This window comes from Oreochromis niloticus, linkage group LG11 (genome assembly GCF_001858045.2).
Source record: "Oreochromis niloticus isolate F11D_XX linkage group LG11, O_niloticus_UMD_NMBU, whole genome shotgun sequence".
NCBI lineage: Eukaryota > Metazoa > Chordata > Actinopteri > Cichliformes > Cichlidae > Oreochromis > Oreochromis niloticus.
Genome location: NC_031976.2, coordinates 81,519 through 99,604, shown reverse-complemented (window position 1 = coordinate 99,604; position 18,086 = coordinate 81,519). Strand labels below are relative to the sequence as shown.

General features: G+C 42.1%; 1 protein-coding gene across 11 annotated transcripts in view; it reads right to left on the bottom strand.

Annotated features, from left to right (window-relative positions):
• Nucleotides 1-18,086, bottom strand: part of cep162 (centrosomal protein 162) — a 51,444-nt gene that overhangs the window by 6,622 nt on the left and 26,736 nt on the right. For 7 of the 11 annotated variants that reach the window (XM_013277342.2, XM_019354541.2, XM_013277340.2 and 4 more), the window contains 13 exons: nt 15,200-15,334; nt 14,957-15,088; nt 12,160-12,272; nt 11,704-11,803; nt 11,488-11,614; nt 9,457-9,620; nt 6,669-6,770; nt 6,350-6,589; nt 4,372-4,569; nt 3,883-4,189; nt 2,502-2,634; nt 1,801-1,942; nt 1,631-1,729 (listed from right to left, as the gene is read on the bottom strand). In XM_013277342.2, coding sequence (XP_013132796.1) covers nt 1,631-1,729; nt 1,801-1,942; nt 2,502-2,634; nt 3,883-4,189; nt 4,372-4,569; nt 6,350-6,589; nt 6,669-6,770; nt 9,457-9,620; nt 11,488-11,614; nt 11,704-11,803; nt 12,160-12,272; nt 14,957-15,088; nt 15,200-15,334 — 1,992 coding nt within the window. Of the gene's footprint in view, nt 1-319; nt 481-1,630; nt 1,730-1,800; nt 1,943-2,501; nt 2,635-3,196; nt 3,383-3,882; nt 4,190-4,371; nt 4,570-6,349; nt 6,590-6,668; nt 6,771-9,456; nt 9,621-11,487; nt 11,615-11,703; nt 11,804-12,159; nt 12,273-14,956; nt 15,089-15,199; nt 15,335-18,086 lie in introns of those variants that run through there. The other 4 variants (XR_003222177.1, XM_025911491.1, XM_025911489.1 and 1 more) reach the window with 4 other exon arrangements.

Here is an 18,086-nt window from a genome sequence, read left to right as displayed (position 1 = left end):
TGTTGGTGTTTCAGTCATGTTATGTTTACCTGTCAAAAGCTTGTTACAAACTATGAAATTGTGCAGACTTCTGGATGTCAGAATAAAACTAATACTGCTCATGAATGAGACTAAAGGTGTCCTTTATAACTAAACATGTTATTATCACCTCCACATTTGTAACGGAGCGACGTGCCAGGCGAAATGGAAGTGAAAAATGCTAACGCTGCAATGCTCAGCTACTATGAGGTGTTCAAACTCCTCACAGACCTGTAGGAGCAGAGAAAGGATAGCGGGAAGCACAAACACAGCGCCGGGCAGCAGAACCTCAACACCATCATGTACGAGACGCTGAAGTACCTGTCGAAGACGCCCTGCAGCAGACAGAGCCCTGAGATTGTCAAGGAGTTTCTCACCACCATGGTGCCGCACAAACTCACAAAGGCAGAAAAACTACAGCTACTGAACCACCGGCCTCTGACTGCAGTGGAAATCCAGCTTCTGGTAGAAGAGAGTGAAGAGAGCGACATTTATATCATATTTAATTATATAGCATGTGTATTTCAGTAATAGCCAATTTATCTCAGTGTAGTGGTGAACAGTCACACAGCTCAGTGGGCGTTATCTGTGATACTCCTAAACTATAATGTAACCAAACAAATTCACTTGTCTTGTGCAGAACAAGTAGAACAAGTTAAGCAGCAGATGTTAATCAGCTGACAGGTGAGCAGGATGTGTGCAGGTAAGCTGAGGGTCTGTCGAGTTGATCGCTGGTGTCGTGAGGAAAATGTCGGCTCGTTATTTATGTTACAGAAACATAAGGACACGAGAGCAGGCGGAAAGAGACGATCGTTCGGTGAAAATGAGAATCTGCAGCTGCAACATGTGGAACACACAAATCTAACCGGTTAACGTAAAAAACAGTTAAGATGGAACACGGGGGCTGTGAGCTCGTACACGCTGTCAGCTGAATGTTAGCTAGCAACATCTCCGAAAACATTGGAGCACTTTTGCAAACATGTTCTATATTGGCCAGCTGAGTAGACGCGAACTTTACGCTACTACATTCACGGCTAAAACATTATTGAAAGTGTAGTTGGTGACAGACAAACGGTATTTAAAAAGTTACATTTTAGAGCGCCACCACCATTGCTGCCTGTGATTTGAAATGCATTCTGGGATACCTGGCTGCCCCAAGTCCACACAAGCAATCGATTATCTAGGATCGACCTGTCTTGACTTACTTTGCACAGTAACCAATCAGATGTTAGAGAAGATGCAGCGGCAGCGTTAACCCCGCCCACTTAGTTTGATGGGTGAGGCTGACAGATAAAATAAATTCATGAACAGTCAGAGGTCAGGACTGCCAAAATGAAATAAATAAATACATCATGAAATAATTAATTAAATGTGTCAATAATTAATTAAATGTCATAAATATGTATTTAATTAATTTCAATTTTAATTAATTATTGACACATTCAATTAATTATTTAACGGTGTATTTCATTAACTCATTTTGGCAGTCCTGGCATTCCATAATTCAGAGGCATTCTGTGTACAATCATAACTCTGCCAATCAAAATGGAAGAACCAGGATAGAAAACCATCAGAACTCGATCAGCACAGCGATCTTTCTCCACCTCCTCACCTGCGTCTGCAGAGCATCCTCTCTCCTCCTGGATATTTTCAGTGCTTCTTTGCACCCCTGCATTTCTTTCAGCTGCTTGTCCAGATGATTCATCATTATCTGCAGGTACATATGAATGTTAAAACAGCAGGCTCATGTTGTACAGAGGCTGCTTGATGAGGGAGCCCTACCTCTTGAGTGCTCAGCTTATTAGTCAGTTCTGCAACCTTAGAGTCTGAGTGTTCGAGTGCATGGGTGGCCCGCAGGTGGTCCAACACTCTAAAGTGTTCTGCCTTCATGGTGGATAGCTGCTCTTCAAACTCCTCTGTCAGCCTGGGAGATTAAATCATATCTTTAATTCAGGGGCAGCAGGTGATTAGCTGGGTTATTGAAGAACATCCTGCTTCTTTGCAGGATGGGTCAATATCTATTTGCACTATGAAGCACTGTCCAATCAGTTTTGCAGTATTTGCCTGAATCTGAAGAGAGTATAACTTTATATTCTTGAGAATTCATCAGCAGTCACATCAGCAACACAAATGTTCCAATGGCAGCCATGCATCCCCAACGTGACATTCCCTTCACCGTTTTCCTGACAGATGATGTGATCTGCATCATCTCCATACACTTTTTGTTCTTGAGTATAACCAGTGGTTTGCACTTTGTTGTCCACCTGTGTATTTCCACTCACAAAGGTCAGACATTGACAGTGATATTCCCCATCAGCCTTTTACGGCTGAGAGATAGAAATTCAACACTGTAAATGAACTTTGATATTTTGTCTGCTTCACTGCTTTAAGTATAACATTTCCTAAACAGCAAGTGCAAGTAGAACCATTTGGAAACAAGCAAAAAGCACACAGAAGCAAAACTACAAAATGACCGACTGTACCTGGACAGCTGCTGCTTGGCCTGTGCAGCATCAGCCTTCAGAGCTTCCTTCTCCTGCTCGCTCTGCAGGAGGAGAAGCTCCACCTGCTTTTTTAAAGCTTCGTTCTCCTGCAGAACCTCAGAGATATGACTCCCTGTCAGAAGAAGGAAACATGAAAAAAATCTTCTAGTGCCTCCAGCTAGCTGCATTTTTTTAAATCTGGAAAACCACAGCCCTGCTTACAGACGTTTTTATAAAGAAATCTCTGCTGTTAGTGTATACACTGGGATTGATGTGGTAATGTTCTTACTTTCTTCTGATGCAAGTCTAGAATATGTAAACAATATTTGTGTGTAAACCACTTTCAAGGATCACTCGACAAATAACAGTTACACACACACACACACACATCAGTCGATTCACTCGTCTGAACTATAAGTTTTGTTCCCTGAAAGAAAGAATAACGAGGTACAACACACGGTCCCTTGCCATGCAGCTTTGCTCAGTAAAGAGCAGCTATGGAACTGCAGAATGACTGTACACATGCAGGTGGGGCCATGTCCTCACAGGTCACCTGTCTTTAAGATGTAAACAGAGATGTCTTCAGCCAGGCTTGATATCCCATACTATATGTAAATGGACTAGTGCTTTTACACAACGTACCTCATTCATGCAATACTTAAAAAAAAAAAAAAATCTAAGTGCGTTCTACCTACCGTTCACACACACACTCATATTCCGATGGAAGCATCGGGAAGCAACGGTTAGTATCTTGCCCAAGGAAACTTGGCATGTAGACTGGAGCAGTTAGGGATCGAACCACCGACCTTCCATTCAGCAGATGACCTGCTCTACCTTCGGAGCTACAGTCCCCCCCCATATGTGCATATGTGTTTCCTCTCCTTCAGGGAACAGAAGTTATAGGCATAACTGGTCATTTTTAACACTTGAGTTTTTCACACAGCTCTGAGTTTGCTATAACTCTGATCTTGTCTGTGGCTGGGTGATGAACCAACAATAGCACAAGCAAGACTGGTCTACAGATCAAATGGAGCATATTCTTTGTGCACTGCCTCCATCTGACAACGAGGCTCTCTGCATGCAGACTGCAAACGTGCTCCCTCTTCTGAACCATAAATTGCCCCCTTTCACTCACTATGTACTTATACAGCACTCTGCATTTAATTATGAGTTGTTATTAATCTTTGGCTCTCTTCCACAGCATGACTTTTGTCTCATCTCCTTGCTCTCATCCCCGATGAGGCGAATGTTGTTGGGATTTGGAATTATATAAATAAAATCAAAGTGAATTAAACAGTGTGACCACAAAATATTTTCATTGCATCAGGTGATCTTTAGTCCCTTTTGCGTATTATTTACTTTAAAAAAAGTGCATTCCCACCTGTGAATACTGTGGGCTGATAGGTCTTCTCACACAGAGCAGCTGGAAATGTTTCTTCTCCTGCAGTGAGAAGACCGTGTGTTTTAGGGAGACCTGGTTGTTGCCGTTTGCTCTCAGTGGATCGTCTTTCTGCTCGTGTGTTGGGGGCAGATGGCATGTTCCTCCGTTCCTTCTTCAGTCTGTCCACAGTGCAGCTCAGTTCCTGAATGATCCGTGTCTTTTTAGCGAGCTCTTGATTCAGTCGCTCAAGCCGCACGCCAAATGCTGCCTCGGCTTGGCGCTGGTGCCGGCCGGGACTCAGCAGGGCCTGTAGAACGAAGGGCTCTCCTCAGTATTGTATAATCGAGTACAAGTTTATTTTGTGTTATCAACTCCTCCATTATCCTACTTCATTCATTATTTCAAGGTTTCAGAGCAAAGACTGCCTGCTATAGCATCTGGAGACCGCTAAGAAAATAGCTCATTGCTTTTAGTAAGACTTGTACTGACCTTCTGTTTAAGCTGCTGCTGGAGAGACTCGATCTGCTCATGCAGAGATTTCTCTTTCTGTTTGTGGCTCTGCTTCACACGGTATAGCTCTTCCTCCAGAGCCTGGAGTACTGATGACTCGGACTCAGCTGCTGCTTCAACCTGCTGCTTACGTTGCAGCTGCTGCTCCAGCTCACAGATCTGCTGCTCGTAGCGAAGCTACAGAGTAGACACATAATGGCATTCAACAAAAATCTGCTACAATGTTGCAGGTTGTTCATTTTTAAGACTCAGTTCGTGAGCATGATTTAAAATGTATTTGATTTTATAATGTGTCTAATTTAATTAAATAACTGTGACAAGCTATATATAAAACGGTCCTTAATGAAGAGGAATTAATAATACAGGACCAAGGGCAGAACATCAATGACTGCAAGCAAAGAAACAACAAATCAAAAGCAGCTACCGATCAAGGAACACTGTTACTGATCCCTGTGTGAAAGAAACCACATGTGCTTCACACTTTTTACTTTAGTGATGTATAAACAGTGAGTGAGCTCTGCTATTTACGAGGTACACAAAACAGTTAACAGGTACAGCTGGAAACTGAGCCAGTCAGCAGCTGACAGGCTAGCTCGTGGTTGTAACTAAGCAGGCGGACACCTACAGACTCAAATCCTCCACAGTAGAGCGGCTGCATTCCAATATGAAACAATGCTCTGAAAACACTATAATGAATATGTCCAAGGCCATAACAAAGAGTCCAAACTGAAATAAAACCTTTCTGTCCTTCAGTTTTTCTACAGAAATCAAAATGGCCAGTGCTGTAAAGTGACTCATAGTGTTGTCACACAGCTAACAGTTGCTGAGGGGTATTTTACTACAGTGAAACCCATAAAAATGGAACTGTGGAGTTCTATCAGAAAAATATTATAATGTATTCACTCTGCCTCATCTCTTGCTAATCGGTGGTGCTTCAATCCCTGGCTGCTCCACAGGACTGTGACTGTGTGTGAATGTTAGAGCTTGTGGACAGGTGACTGAGACGAGCTGTATAAAGAGCTTTAAGTGCTCAGAGTAGAAAAGCGCTACAAGAGGAACTAGTTCATTTGTTCCCTCATCTGATGTTTTTAATGATCATTTCATCATTAAATGATACAAACCACAGAAAATAATGGTTCTTTATAAAAGACACTGGAGTATCTACTATAACCACGGGACAGACGTCTGAAACATGATTCTTCACTGTGGTGAATCAAACTACTTCCACAGCAAGAACATTTCAAAGTGTTGGTTCAGCCAAATGAGCACATAAAACACATTTCCTCGCTCATCTGCTGTAAATCAGACATGTAAAGGAGAAAAACAAAGGTTTTACTTTTTAGTCTCACAGCTGTGCGGTTAAGAAGCTCATTTACTGACTGAAACTGAACTTATTATGTCACACTGCTTCCTCTTTGGGCTTCACAGTTCTCTATGAAGCGTTTGTCTGTTGCTTTTCTACCACACCAAGCAGGAGGAATGCACACAGGAAGAGACGTGGTGATCACAAAGTGTGGATTCAGTGACTTCTACCGATGACCAGCAAGAGATGGTGGCTGCCCTAATTCTTCAGTATTAAGATGTGATTAACGTATTTTTTTGTCATTTAAAAAGGACAAAAACCAACCCCACACTAGCAGACAGCTCTAAAAGTTGTGTATAAACACACCCCCAGCAGCCGAGGCCTGCAGCAGTATAACTAAGGCCGGATGCAGGGTCACCTGATCCAGCCCTGACTATACGCTTTATCAAATAGCAAAGTTTTAAGCCCAATCTTAAAAGCTGAGAGTGTTTGACCCCTGAACCCAAGCTGGAAGGTGGTGAACAGGTTGGTGGTGTGACGGGGGCTTTCTGTTTAGGGTCCTCTTCACAGTCACCCAGCTGTTACTTCCAGGCTGAGTGGGAAGTGCTGGCAGGTCGTTACGTCGACAAACCTGTGGACTGATGTTAGCTGTACCTTGACTCTGTGAAATTGCTGCTCCATAACCTGGAAGCTGCGTTTGGCTTCCTCATCGTGATTCTCCAGCTCGGCCTCCAGACGTTGGATCCTTCGCTCCAGCAGAGCAGTGATCCGGCTGGAAGAGGACATTTTGCCAGCATCCAAGTCCTCGTGGCTGGCAGATGTGGCTGCAGCATAAATCAAAGCAGGCAGCGAATTTGGGTTTCTGCTCCTGAGTATTTGTTCCAGCTCCTTCACCTGGTGAAAACACAAGTGATATGAAGTTGTAGAAGAAAGAAGGAGAAATTAATTGTTAGTGTACGCCCGTGCGCCAAACCTGTCGCTCCAAGTCCTTCATCCTCTTCAAGTCCACAAATTTGTCTCTCGCCTTTCTCTGCCAGCTGTTTCTTTTGCCCACTTCCTGTTTCAGTTTTTCTACCTGAAATGGAGACGGCCTGTTACTTCCCACACTTTCCATCCTCATTCCTAAAGCTTTCACTGTTGTCACTGTAAAGCACCACAAAAGAAGACATGCTCTAGAGTCTAGAGCAATGTTTCCAGAGTCAGGAAAGATAGGCACATTCCTTAAAATTAACACAATTTAAATCAATTTAAATTTTTTCAAATCAAAACAATAGTTTCCTTGAGGCACATTTTACTGTAACATAAAGACCCCTGACAGAAACCAACAATCACACAATCCCCTATGGGAGGTACTCTGTGACAGCAGGAAAAAAAACGCACTTTTAACAAAACGATGGTTTGTGGCAAAACCATCACAGCCTGGTCACATGGTCTGACTGGGAGAGTACAACCACCAGCCTTCCTTAAATGGGAATGATAAATTATTCAAGTATATCTAAAAAAGGTACAACAACAACAAAGACAAATAAAGTTCTGCATCCAGAAAAGTTCTGATCAACAAAGGAAACAGTCTCTAAGACTAAACACTGACCTCATTAATTATAAATGGTGTGATTTAATGTTTTGTTTCTATTATAAGTCCTGTTTAAATTAGTTGTTTAAAGAATTTAATGAAAACTGTACCACACAGATGCTAAAACAGACTCTTAGATGGCTCGACTACAACATCTATTTCAGGTACAAACACTGAGTCACACATTAGAAGGTTATGTTACAGTCATTGAATTAGCCTGCTTTATGTCCTGGTGGGTGGGGCTTTGACTCGCCACACCCACTATCAGATCGTTACATGGAGAAACCTTTTTGAAAATGTGACGTCACATTACGCCAATGGGTAAAAAGATCGGTTTTGATTGGATTATGTCGTTGAAGAGAAATTGTTCAAGCCATGTTTCCGATGCAACAAAGAGCCGACGGATGACCTGGATTGCAGCCATTCGAAGACCAAATATAACGTCCCAGAACACTCCAGCTCACATGTTAGTCTGCTCCAAGCATTTCCACAAAGGTACGTCTTCTGTTGTAGTTATTACGTAATTTATCATAACATAATTGATGATGTAGGTTACAAATAAGTCTTATATTGATTTGAATTGAATTCGTTGTGCTATGCTGCTTTGTTCACTGTGGCTTTGTGGGCTAATGTTTGTTGTGTTTTGTAGGAAAACCAGCCTACAAAATGCAGGAATGCGATCCAGACTGGGCACCTCTATCAACCTGGGTCATACCGAGTTTAAAGCTGCTACCACAGCCAGATTTGATCGGTTAAGAGAGAGAGCGACATCAAAACAGCCACGAAACGTCCCGCATATATGTGCCCAAGGGCTGTATTGAAGCAATCAAGTGATGAATAACTGTTTTCCAGTATGTTGTTTTGCATTGTTGATTTGTTTATTTATTTTTTTGCATTGTTGATTTGTTTTTCACTGAAGCAGCTAATAAAGCACGATGGAATACAATTTTGCGTCTTTCTTGTAAGATTCTATAATAGAACGAAACAATAATGCCAGTTATAAATAAAGACAATAAATTGAATGAATAACGAAACACTTATTTTATTTCTATTAGATCTGAAAATGTTGTGTAATACTACAACCTGAAACCACAAATAGATGCGTTTGCCTGTACAGGAGATAAAGGAAAAGAATGTAACAACAGCTGTGAAATGGAATAGTCCAAATCACCAAAGTAAACTGGACCTGGGCTTGTTGCAGGGATCTGAAGTTACTAAACACTTCATGAGTGTATGCACTCACACTCATAATAATAATATAATAAGAAATATGTGCGTGATGAAAGTTGGGCAGCACGCTAACGTCCTTACTCCGCTCTGTACGCTCGTACGGGTCTGACCCTTTCACTCCTTTGATTTTTTCCTCGTACTTTTTTTTTGCCTTTTCGTCACGTCTGTCTTTGCACGGACCTGCTGTGTTCTCCGTCGTTTTGGACATAACTGTTATAAAACAAAATGCAACCAGGGATTAAAACTGTAGAGTTAATGATTACCGGTGCTGGAAATGCTAGCGCTTGATGCAGCGTTTTGATTTTGTTGCCACTCGTACCCACAATGCAATGCACGAAAGTCACATGGTCTGTCAATCTCTATACAAAGTGTTCACAGACACCTTGGCTGCTGCCTCTAAACATATTGTGCGTTGTCGGTCTTGCGTGCTGCTCACTAACATTCAGTATTTATTATTTCCTGTTACAGGTTGCTGCTGTGCTCTGCCTACTGTGTTGTTCTCTTTTGGTTTCTTGACTTTTCTTCCAGCAGGTGATCCAGCTGATTCTTTTCTCTCTGTCCCTCTTCCCCTCTGATTTTCTTGAACTTCCCTTGTCTACGTCTTTCCCGTTCCTATCCCCCGGTCACGTCTGTTCTCATTGTAATAACTTAAAAGTAAAAATAAAGATCAATCAAGTGGACCAGTATGACAAAGCCGTAATGATCCACGTCGCCTGTTGGGCATCTTTCTTGGCCTTCAGACGATAATTCTGATGCTACAGTGCCAAACGGCACAGGAAGAAACACCCCAACAAAGAATAACTGAATTAAACTAACAACAATGACTTGCATGAGGGAAGTTCACTGAAGTCAGAGTCTCATTTAAAATAAAAACTATATAGAACAGACAGAGGATTCATGCAGATTGAGGGTACAAAATAAATCAGTCTGTAACCATCGTGTGAGAGCGGAGCATCACCTGTTCTCTGAGCTGGTGTATCTCAGCTGTAGCAGCCTTCAGCCTGCCAGCATCTCTGTCCAGCTTCTCCTGCTTCTCAGCAAACCACTGCAGTTTTTTCTTAAGGGCTGTCACTTCCTCCTGGTGCCTGTCCTCTAATACACGCATCTCAAAGGTCTGTTTTCCTAACACATTCAGGAGAAATGCACTCAGTTTTTACTCATATATACACAGCAGGTAAAATAAGTATTGAACATGTCACCAGTTTTCTAAGTAAATATATTTCTAAAGGTGCTACTGACATGAAAGCTTCACCAGATGTAACGACCAGCTTAATTCCCACATTACAAGAAATCAAACATAAATGTCCACAAATTAAGTTATGTGTAAGAATGAGGAGTGACACAGGGACAAGTGCTGAACACAAAGGGAGGTGCAAAAAGACATGACAAGTCACACCAGCTGAACCTTATCAGTAATTAGAAAGCAATCCTGCCTTTTTATAGGCCATCAGATGGGACCATCAAGAAACATCTCATGATGGGTAAAAACAAATAATCTAGCTCAAGACCGTCACTGTCCTATTGTTGTAAAACATCCTGATTGGTTACAGAAGAATTTCTAAAATCCTGAAGGTTCCAGTGAGCCAGCGCCTGGTCATGGCCGGTTCACTCCTCCCCACAGACAAGTGAACAGAATTATCCGCAGAGCCAGGGGGCACTTGTGGAGAGCTACAGAAAGACCTGGAATCCTGCAATTGTTTCAAAGAATGCAATAAAAAATACCATCACGGCCTGTATGCACAATTACTGTTCATTACTGAAGAAAAAGCACGATGAAACACATTTAAATCTTGCTGAAAAACAATGAAACAAGCCTTTGAAATACTGGGAAACCTAGTCTGGTCAGATGAGACCATAATTCCACTCATTGCATGCATAATAAACACCATACCAGCAGGTATGCTACCACCAAGGTCTGGGTTTTTCAGCATATGACACTGGCACACTGCAGGATGAATGGAAAAATGTGCCGAGACATTCCTGATAAAAATCTGCTTCCAGGTTGGTAGCGAAGAAATGACAGAAGATGTACCAGCCAGAAAGGAAACTACTGACTGGCTTCAGAGAAAGAACATAAAGTGTCTCGCCCAGCCAATCACCTGACCTATATCCAGGTTAAAATCAGTGGAAAGAACTAAAGGTCAGAGGTCATAGAAAGGGCCCACGGAGCACTTTCAAGTTTTGAAGACTGTTTGTGTGGAAGAATGAGCCAAAATCACACCTGAGCAATGTACCTGGGAATACTTTCTCCACACAGGAGACGTCGTGAAGCCGTCGTCTCCAACAAAGGCTTTTTGTGCGAACAGTTAAATAAACATCAGTAAGTACGTTCAGTACTTTCATCTGTGTCGACTAAGGAGCTTGGAAAGAAAAGCGCCTGGACTTCTTGAGTTGCTTGAAGACGTTTCACCTCTCATCCGAGAAGCTTCTCGGATGAGAGGTGAAACGTCTTAGTCTACGATGACCTGGATGACTGAGAACCTTCACAGACATATTTCATCTGTGTCACTATTACACAGAACTGAATTCATGAACATCTGTGGTTTGATGTTTTTGCATGTGTGGATTAGATGTTACCCACATCTGGTGACAATTTCACTTTGAATCATACATTTAATGACTTGTACATATATGTCAGTTTGATATATTTTGGGGTTTTATAAACAAATCACAAGTTGGTTACACATCTTTTCAGTGTTGCAGTAATCCTGACAGCATTTGATGCTTTTCTTTGTCACACAACATTAAAGTGAGTCTCTTTGGTAAAACACAAGATTTAAAGCTGCCACTTTGATTTATGGGTTTCTGCTAAGGTAGCACATTTTTAAACTGGCAGAATTTTGCATATTTCTACATGTTTTGAAGGCAAAATGAAGCTACAAACTTGGGGTTGTCATTATCCTATTATAGCATTTTGGAATTGGGTTTGTATATGAAGTGAAAAGGGGATGAAAAATATGGAATATTGTAGTTTCAGGACTGTTCTTACCCGATGTGGAGATGGCTCGGGCTTTAGCCAGGTCTCTCTCTTTCTTAATGAGCTGCAAGTCCACCTCCAGAGCCTGCTTTTCTTGCTTAAGCTTGTGGACGTCCTCAGACATCTTGGCCTCATTTGTCTGCACAAAGATTCACATCAGTGCTACGTGAAACAAGCTAACATAGACCTTCAAGCCTTACAGTACAGGTGGATGAGAGCGGTACTAACCTGAAGTGTGTTTATTTGCGCTAACAAGTCTGCAATGCGTGGAGTATGATCCGTTAAGCATATATTTCCCACTGGCCTCGAAGTTTTATTCAGCTGCTCCCTGGTGAGGTTAGAAAAAGTTTACCCTAACCACAGAACAACCACTCCACATCTAGACAACTTTATGATCTCTATTTGTTAACGACCTACTTTACAAACTTTGAATAAAGTTAGCACTGCTGTCCCTGAACACGAGTGAATCTCCGGTTTGGCCAATGTGTTGAATACCTTCCATAGCCCAAAGACGCGCTGTGAGCTTCACTGTTAGGTGCTTAAATGCACGATGCATGAAAATGTGTATGACTCGCAGTGTGAAGTGTTCCAAGTGGTCAGTCTTTCACAGTGCACATAAACACACATATATGGGTACAACAACATATGTGTGGGACGTACAGGTCTGTGGGACAGAAGGCTCACCTGGTGGAAGCCAGCTCATTCAGCAGCCTCTGGTTTTCTTTAAACATGGCCTCCTCATTAGCTTTACTCTTGGCCTGCTGAGCCTTCATCTGTAAATACAGCTTCTCATTCTCCTGGAGGAAGATTAATGTAAAAAAAACAAACAAAAAAAACAATGAAAAGAACAACAACAAGGTACAAATGGATAGGCTCTTGTTTTTTTAAACCGTTGCTCACACCTAATATGGGCTTTTCTATTTACTGCATTTTGTATAAAACTGAAAATGATTAGAATTTCATAAATTGTGCCCACACGGCATCTTAACATAGAGAGCTTCTGAGGTAAAGCACTGCTACGAGTGGAGAGGACTTTAAAAAGTTGTTTTAAGCAGATGGCAGAAAGACAAAGTTTAGTGCTTGGGGAAAATGAGTGAGGTCCCTCTCATTAAAGATATACTCTCATCTCTCAAACCTATGCAAACTCTTAAAGCAGGGGTCCTCAATCCCAGTCCACGAGGGCCAGTGTCCCTGCAGGTTTTAGATCTCACCCTGGGTCAACACACCTGAATCACATGATTAGTTCATTACCAGGCCTCTGGAGAACTTCAAGACATGTTGGCCGTTTATCAATGCCCAAGTACGCGAGTACGTACTCGCGTTCTCGGTGAGTACGTACTTGCCGAGAACGCACGGGAGTACGTACCCGCCGAGAACGCGAGCACGGACTCGCGATATGTACAATTGGAACACCTGCGTACGTGATGATGTCACAGGTCCGGAGTTTTTACTTCCGTCCCCTCCTAATTTAACTGTGAGTAACATGTTATGAAGCTTAACTGTAATCACAGCCAAACCGGTTTACTCAGGAACAAATAAAACACTGAAATAAACCAAACATTAACATTTAGAAGTGATCTAAGTGACTTATATATCATTTTTAACCTCAGTAGTGAAACCTCTATTAATAAAAATAGTGTACATGTACATACGTGTACATACCTTAATAAAAACAAGCAGGTGAGATGTTAGAACGCTTTTATTTCTATTCTAGTGGACACTCAATACTATAGACAGCTGCTGGGGTTTCTTTAACCTGAGTAGTGAGAAGACCGCGAGCGGGCGGGGAGGGGAGGGAGGGGGGGGGGGGGGGGACGATGTGCCGGGAGTCCGCTGTTGAGTTTTGGACGAAATGCATTCTGGGATATATAGCTGTCCCAAGTCTACACCGATGCATGCTCGATAAAATGGGCGGAGCGAGAACACATCCGGGACTTTTTCGCGTTCTCGGCGTGATGCGTACTTCGAATTGGAACAGTACTTGGTCTCCGACTGATGACGTATCACGAGTACACGAGAACGCAAGTACGCACAAGTACGCATATTGATAAACGCCCGTTGAGAAGGTCATTTATCCATTTAAGTCAGCTGTGATGGATCAAGGACACATCTAAAACCTGCAGGGACACCGGCGGACAGGGATTGGGGACTCCTGTCTTAAAGAGTTCAACACACACAGCATGCTGGCTCGGGCTCTCCAGAGAAATCTCTCTGAGGATTTCAGTGTAACTGGTCAAAGAGCAACAAGTTCTCTTTCATGGTATTCGCTTTGTGTCTCACTATGGGAACACCTCCTGTGTGACCTCATCAGAAGCTCAAATGCCATCATGCTAAGTGATGCCCATGCCAGGAGGGGCTGGTACCCCCCTATATAATAATTTTCAATTCTATTCAATTTTATTTATATAGCGCCAAATCACAACAACAGTCGCCTCAAGGCCTTTATATGATAGGCTGACATGGTGTCAGATGACATTCAAAACAAGCCCACCTCTTCCTAGCTTCCACAGCAAGGAAGGTGAGGGGTGTCCACATTCTTAGGCTGCATCCTCCTGAGGACCCGGCCTTCGCGGTCTACGTGGGCCGGAAGTCCGGTGTTCTCACCGGCTCTAGTGAGCCTTGAACCCCGGCTAGCTATTGAGCTGGTGGGTAACAGACGTCTCCGAGCAGATATTTGAAGTTTACACAGCTACACTCTCGCCTGAAAATATGTTAAACGTTTATTTTGTGACCCAGAAAGAATAATAAGAGTAATATTAAAACTAACTAGCTGCCGCCATTGTTGGAAACTGAGCAGGGCCGCGCTATGAATTCTGGGATAGGTTGGGCCACCAAGGATACACCCGACCCATCCTTCAAATCTGGGGAAATGAAGGACGCATTTGTCAGAGTCTTCGAATTTGGACAGTCTTCGTCGTGTCGCTGTAACATAATCGGCCTACAAATGCGACCACAGGAGGATGCGGTTCCTGAATTTGGACACAGCTACGATACCGGACACTGCTTCTTCTTCTTCGGGGTTTAACGGCAGCTGGCATCCTTGTACATGCAGTGCTGCCATCTTCTGTTTCAGTCCGTTATTACACTCTTAAATCCTACTACTTAATCCTGCGTCTTTTCTTACAAAGCTTCAAACGACGCGTCAACTATTAAATTAGTCGTCGACGATTTTGATAGTCGACGTAATCGTGACTAGTCGAGTAATCGTGGCAGCCCTAATATGTAATGTCATAAATTTGCATCCATTCAGCTGATGATGTAGCAAATGTATAAAATTACTTCAGGCTCCTGTTTGCCTCCAAATCCTTTTTACACTGCTGGGATTACAGCTGACAGAACACAAATTAGAAAACAGTCTATTCGTTTTAAAAACAAGTCCTTCTAATAAAAGTCCTTAAAAAGACGAAATAACACTGAAATCATTGAGAGAAAAAAGTTGTGACAAAAGTCACAATAAGATGTAGAGTTCAGGGTAACTAACCTGTTGGTAACCTTTTATGAGTGCCTCCTGCTCTTTTATTTCTTTATCAATCTGCTGGAACTTCTCATCTGCAGCAACATCTGCAGCCTCCACCCACCTCTTTTTCTGACTGGCTTCTTCTGCACTTCTCAGCTGTTGAGAGAAAAAAAACACAAGTCTTACCCTGGCAGTACCCAAATAAGAATGAGCCATCTTACAAATTTTCCATATATACGGAATGAAAGCAGTGATGTGTTTATGCACCTTGCTTTGCAGTAGGTAATTCTGCTGTCTGAGTGAGTTGAGCTCCTCTGCTCCTGCCTTCATCATCTGCAGCTCCCTCTCCTTCAGTGCCAGCTGGGTCCTCAGCTCCTCCAACACGGAGCTGTCGTGGCCAGTCTGAAAGTCAAGACAACAAACCAAAGTCACGTCTCTCTTTCAGCAAGAATCAGTGTGCACAGGAGCTACAACATGTTTTTGCTTTTCTCCTTTTGAAACACACATTTTGACAGTATGTTTATGTTGTGACACTCTAAATTTAGTGTTAGGTAAAACAACATTGTCCTTGTAAAAGGTGAAAAACACTATGGATGAACATGTGATCATCGGTTGTGAAGTCCTTCTTTAAACAGAGAGTGTTGCACTTTAGCTCTGCAGCTCAGTCACTCCCTGGATGGCTCTCAGCATGCTAAAGTGATGTGCAAACAACAAAGGCTCTAACTTCACTCACATCTTTCCATTTGAAATATTTTATGTTTTAGGACCCAGAGCTGTACCAATGACCAGCTACTACGTATACTCAGGTTTTGTCTAGGATCTGTAAGCTTTAGGCTCTGCTTTGGTAACCAGCAGCAGATTTTAGGTACACAGACTTCATCCCACAAAGAGCTGTGCCTAACACTGTAAAACATGGCAAAAGGAGACCTCTGAAAGTTCAGCTCAATCTCAATGCCAGACACCAACACAGACATAGAACACGCTGGAGAGATTACACATCCATTCCATTGGAGAGTACCTAAACTTGCTACAGAAACTACATCTCCAATACCCTAAATGTCCTGTTACTACTGTAACTTGGCTTCAGATAAGTAAAAGAAAATGAATGGATTCATGTTCTCTGTATGATGTTGTTCAAGAAAAGCAGAGGTTATGGTTACTGCTGACATGCTTAGTATTAGAAGTTGAGATGGAAGTAAGCATGAGGGTGTTTGGTAATCCAATGCCACGTTCTAGATGAAGTCGGAAATTTAAATTTCTAAGTTCCAGTCAGAATATCATCTGGAATGCTCCCTCAAATCAGATTTCCAACTCAGAAGGTTGGACCAATTAACAATCTAATATCCCAGAAATGAAAACTGCACTGACAGTGTTGTGTATTCAAGACTCACTAAATCAGCAGTACGCAGCACACAGACCAGGCTCTATCCATCAATGTGCTGCAGGAGTGTTTTTCAGCACAAAACAACAAAAGTATTACGGCAGAGGTTCCCAAAGTGGGGGACGTAGAGCCATTGCAAGGGGAGTGCGGTATGAATGCAAAAAGAATTTTTTTATAAAGGAACGTGTGGACACTGCTGGCATAATGGACAGGTTTTTGACGGGGCTCCCACACAAATGCAAAGCGGAGGATGAAGCATCGCCAAATATGTTTCCAAACCAACTTCCTTCCAAGTCAAAGAAAAGATGGTCATATCTTGCCTAAGTGCAAAGGTAGGTCTCCCTGACAGAATTAGTTTCCCCTGCGTCAGGAGCAGCGCTGGGCTCTCCAAATCACGGGCAAATAGGATCCCACGGTTGTTTATGTTTTTGAACCCATTTTGCACAGAGAGGATTTTTTGAAAAATGTATTGATAGCAATGTTGAACATTATTACACAGGAAACAACTACACGTAAAATAATTAGACTATGACACCTCTGCCTTTCTAAATGGAGGGACAGTAACTGCGTGTGTGTGTAAGTGTGAAGATTTTCTTGTAAAACTAAGAGGGGCCTAGGAACCACTGCATCATGGTGTATTGTTAGTGATGCATTAATGAATCTACTTTGCTAAGATACAAAACAAGCCCTGTTTTTCTCTTTTCCAGATTCATCACTGGAATGTGCTACCTCGTAAGTGAAGTCACTCCAGAGTTCAAACATCCAAGATTACCCAAACACAGCACAACAGCTGTTGTACTCTTCCTGAATTTATACAGGTTATTACCTATGGAAAGCCAGGACTGCCATAATGAATTAATTAAATACACCATGAAATGATTAATTAAATGTGGCAATAATTAAAAATTAAAATTGGAAATAATTAATTAAATAAATATTTTTGACAAATTTAATTAATTATTTATTTAATTCACATTTGAATTAATTATTGCCACATTTAAATAATTATTTAATGGTGTATTTAATCAATTCATTTTGGCTCAGTTGACTCCTTCAGGTCTCACCGTGAAATAATTTTATCTGTCAACCTCACCCATCAAACCCAGGGGGCGGGGTTAACGCTGATCGAGTCAAAACCATTGCTTTGGCCTGGTGGCCACTGTTTTTAGCACACAACAACCGGCATGTTGAAACTAACAGAACTGAACTTTGAAAAACCCTGTTTGTGTGTCAGTGACATTAAAACGTTTTAATATTTTTTAGCCGAGAATGTAGCGGTTTAATCTTCAGATATCTGGTTGGTTTGTCAAGATGGAGCCTCTTTGCAAAAGTGCTTCGATGATTTCGGAGATGTCTGCCCAGCCCAGTCTCACGGCAAAGCGTGGGATACACCCGCTCGCCTCGAAAGCAATCGAGATGTTATTACCACTGACAAAGCACAGGCCCCGGTACCACAGCCGCCATAACCCCCGCAGTACACTGACTTCATTTACTGAGGTTATATTTATCGGGATTTTATTTCCTGATGTTCGTATTTGTCATACCTGTTCCAGTCGCCAATTCTGAATTATAACTAACATTAAAAACATGTTTAAGGAGGAGAGAGAGCAAATAAATCCAGTTTTGTCTTTGTATAAAAACATTTTAAAAGTCAGTTTAATCTCAAAAATCACTTAAATCGAAAACACACCAGATAAAGAAAAGCGAAGGGTTCAGTCTAACACATGTGCCAGTGAACCATTAAACTTCAGTAAAACTATGCAGTTCTGAAAC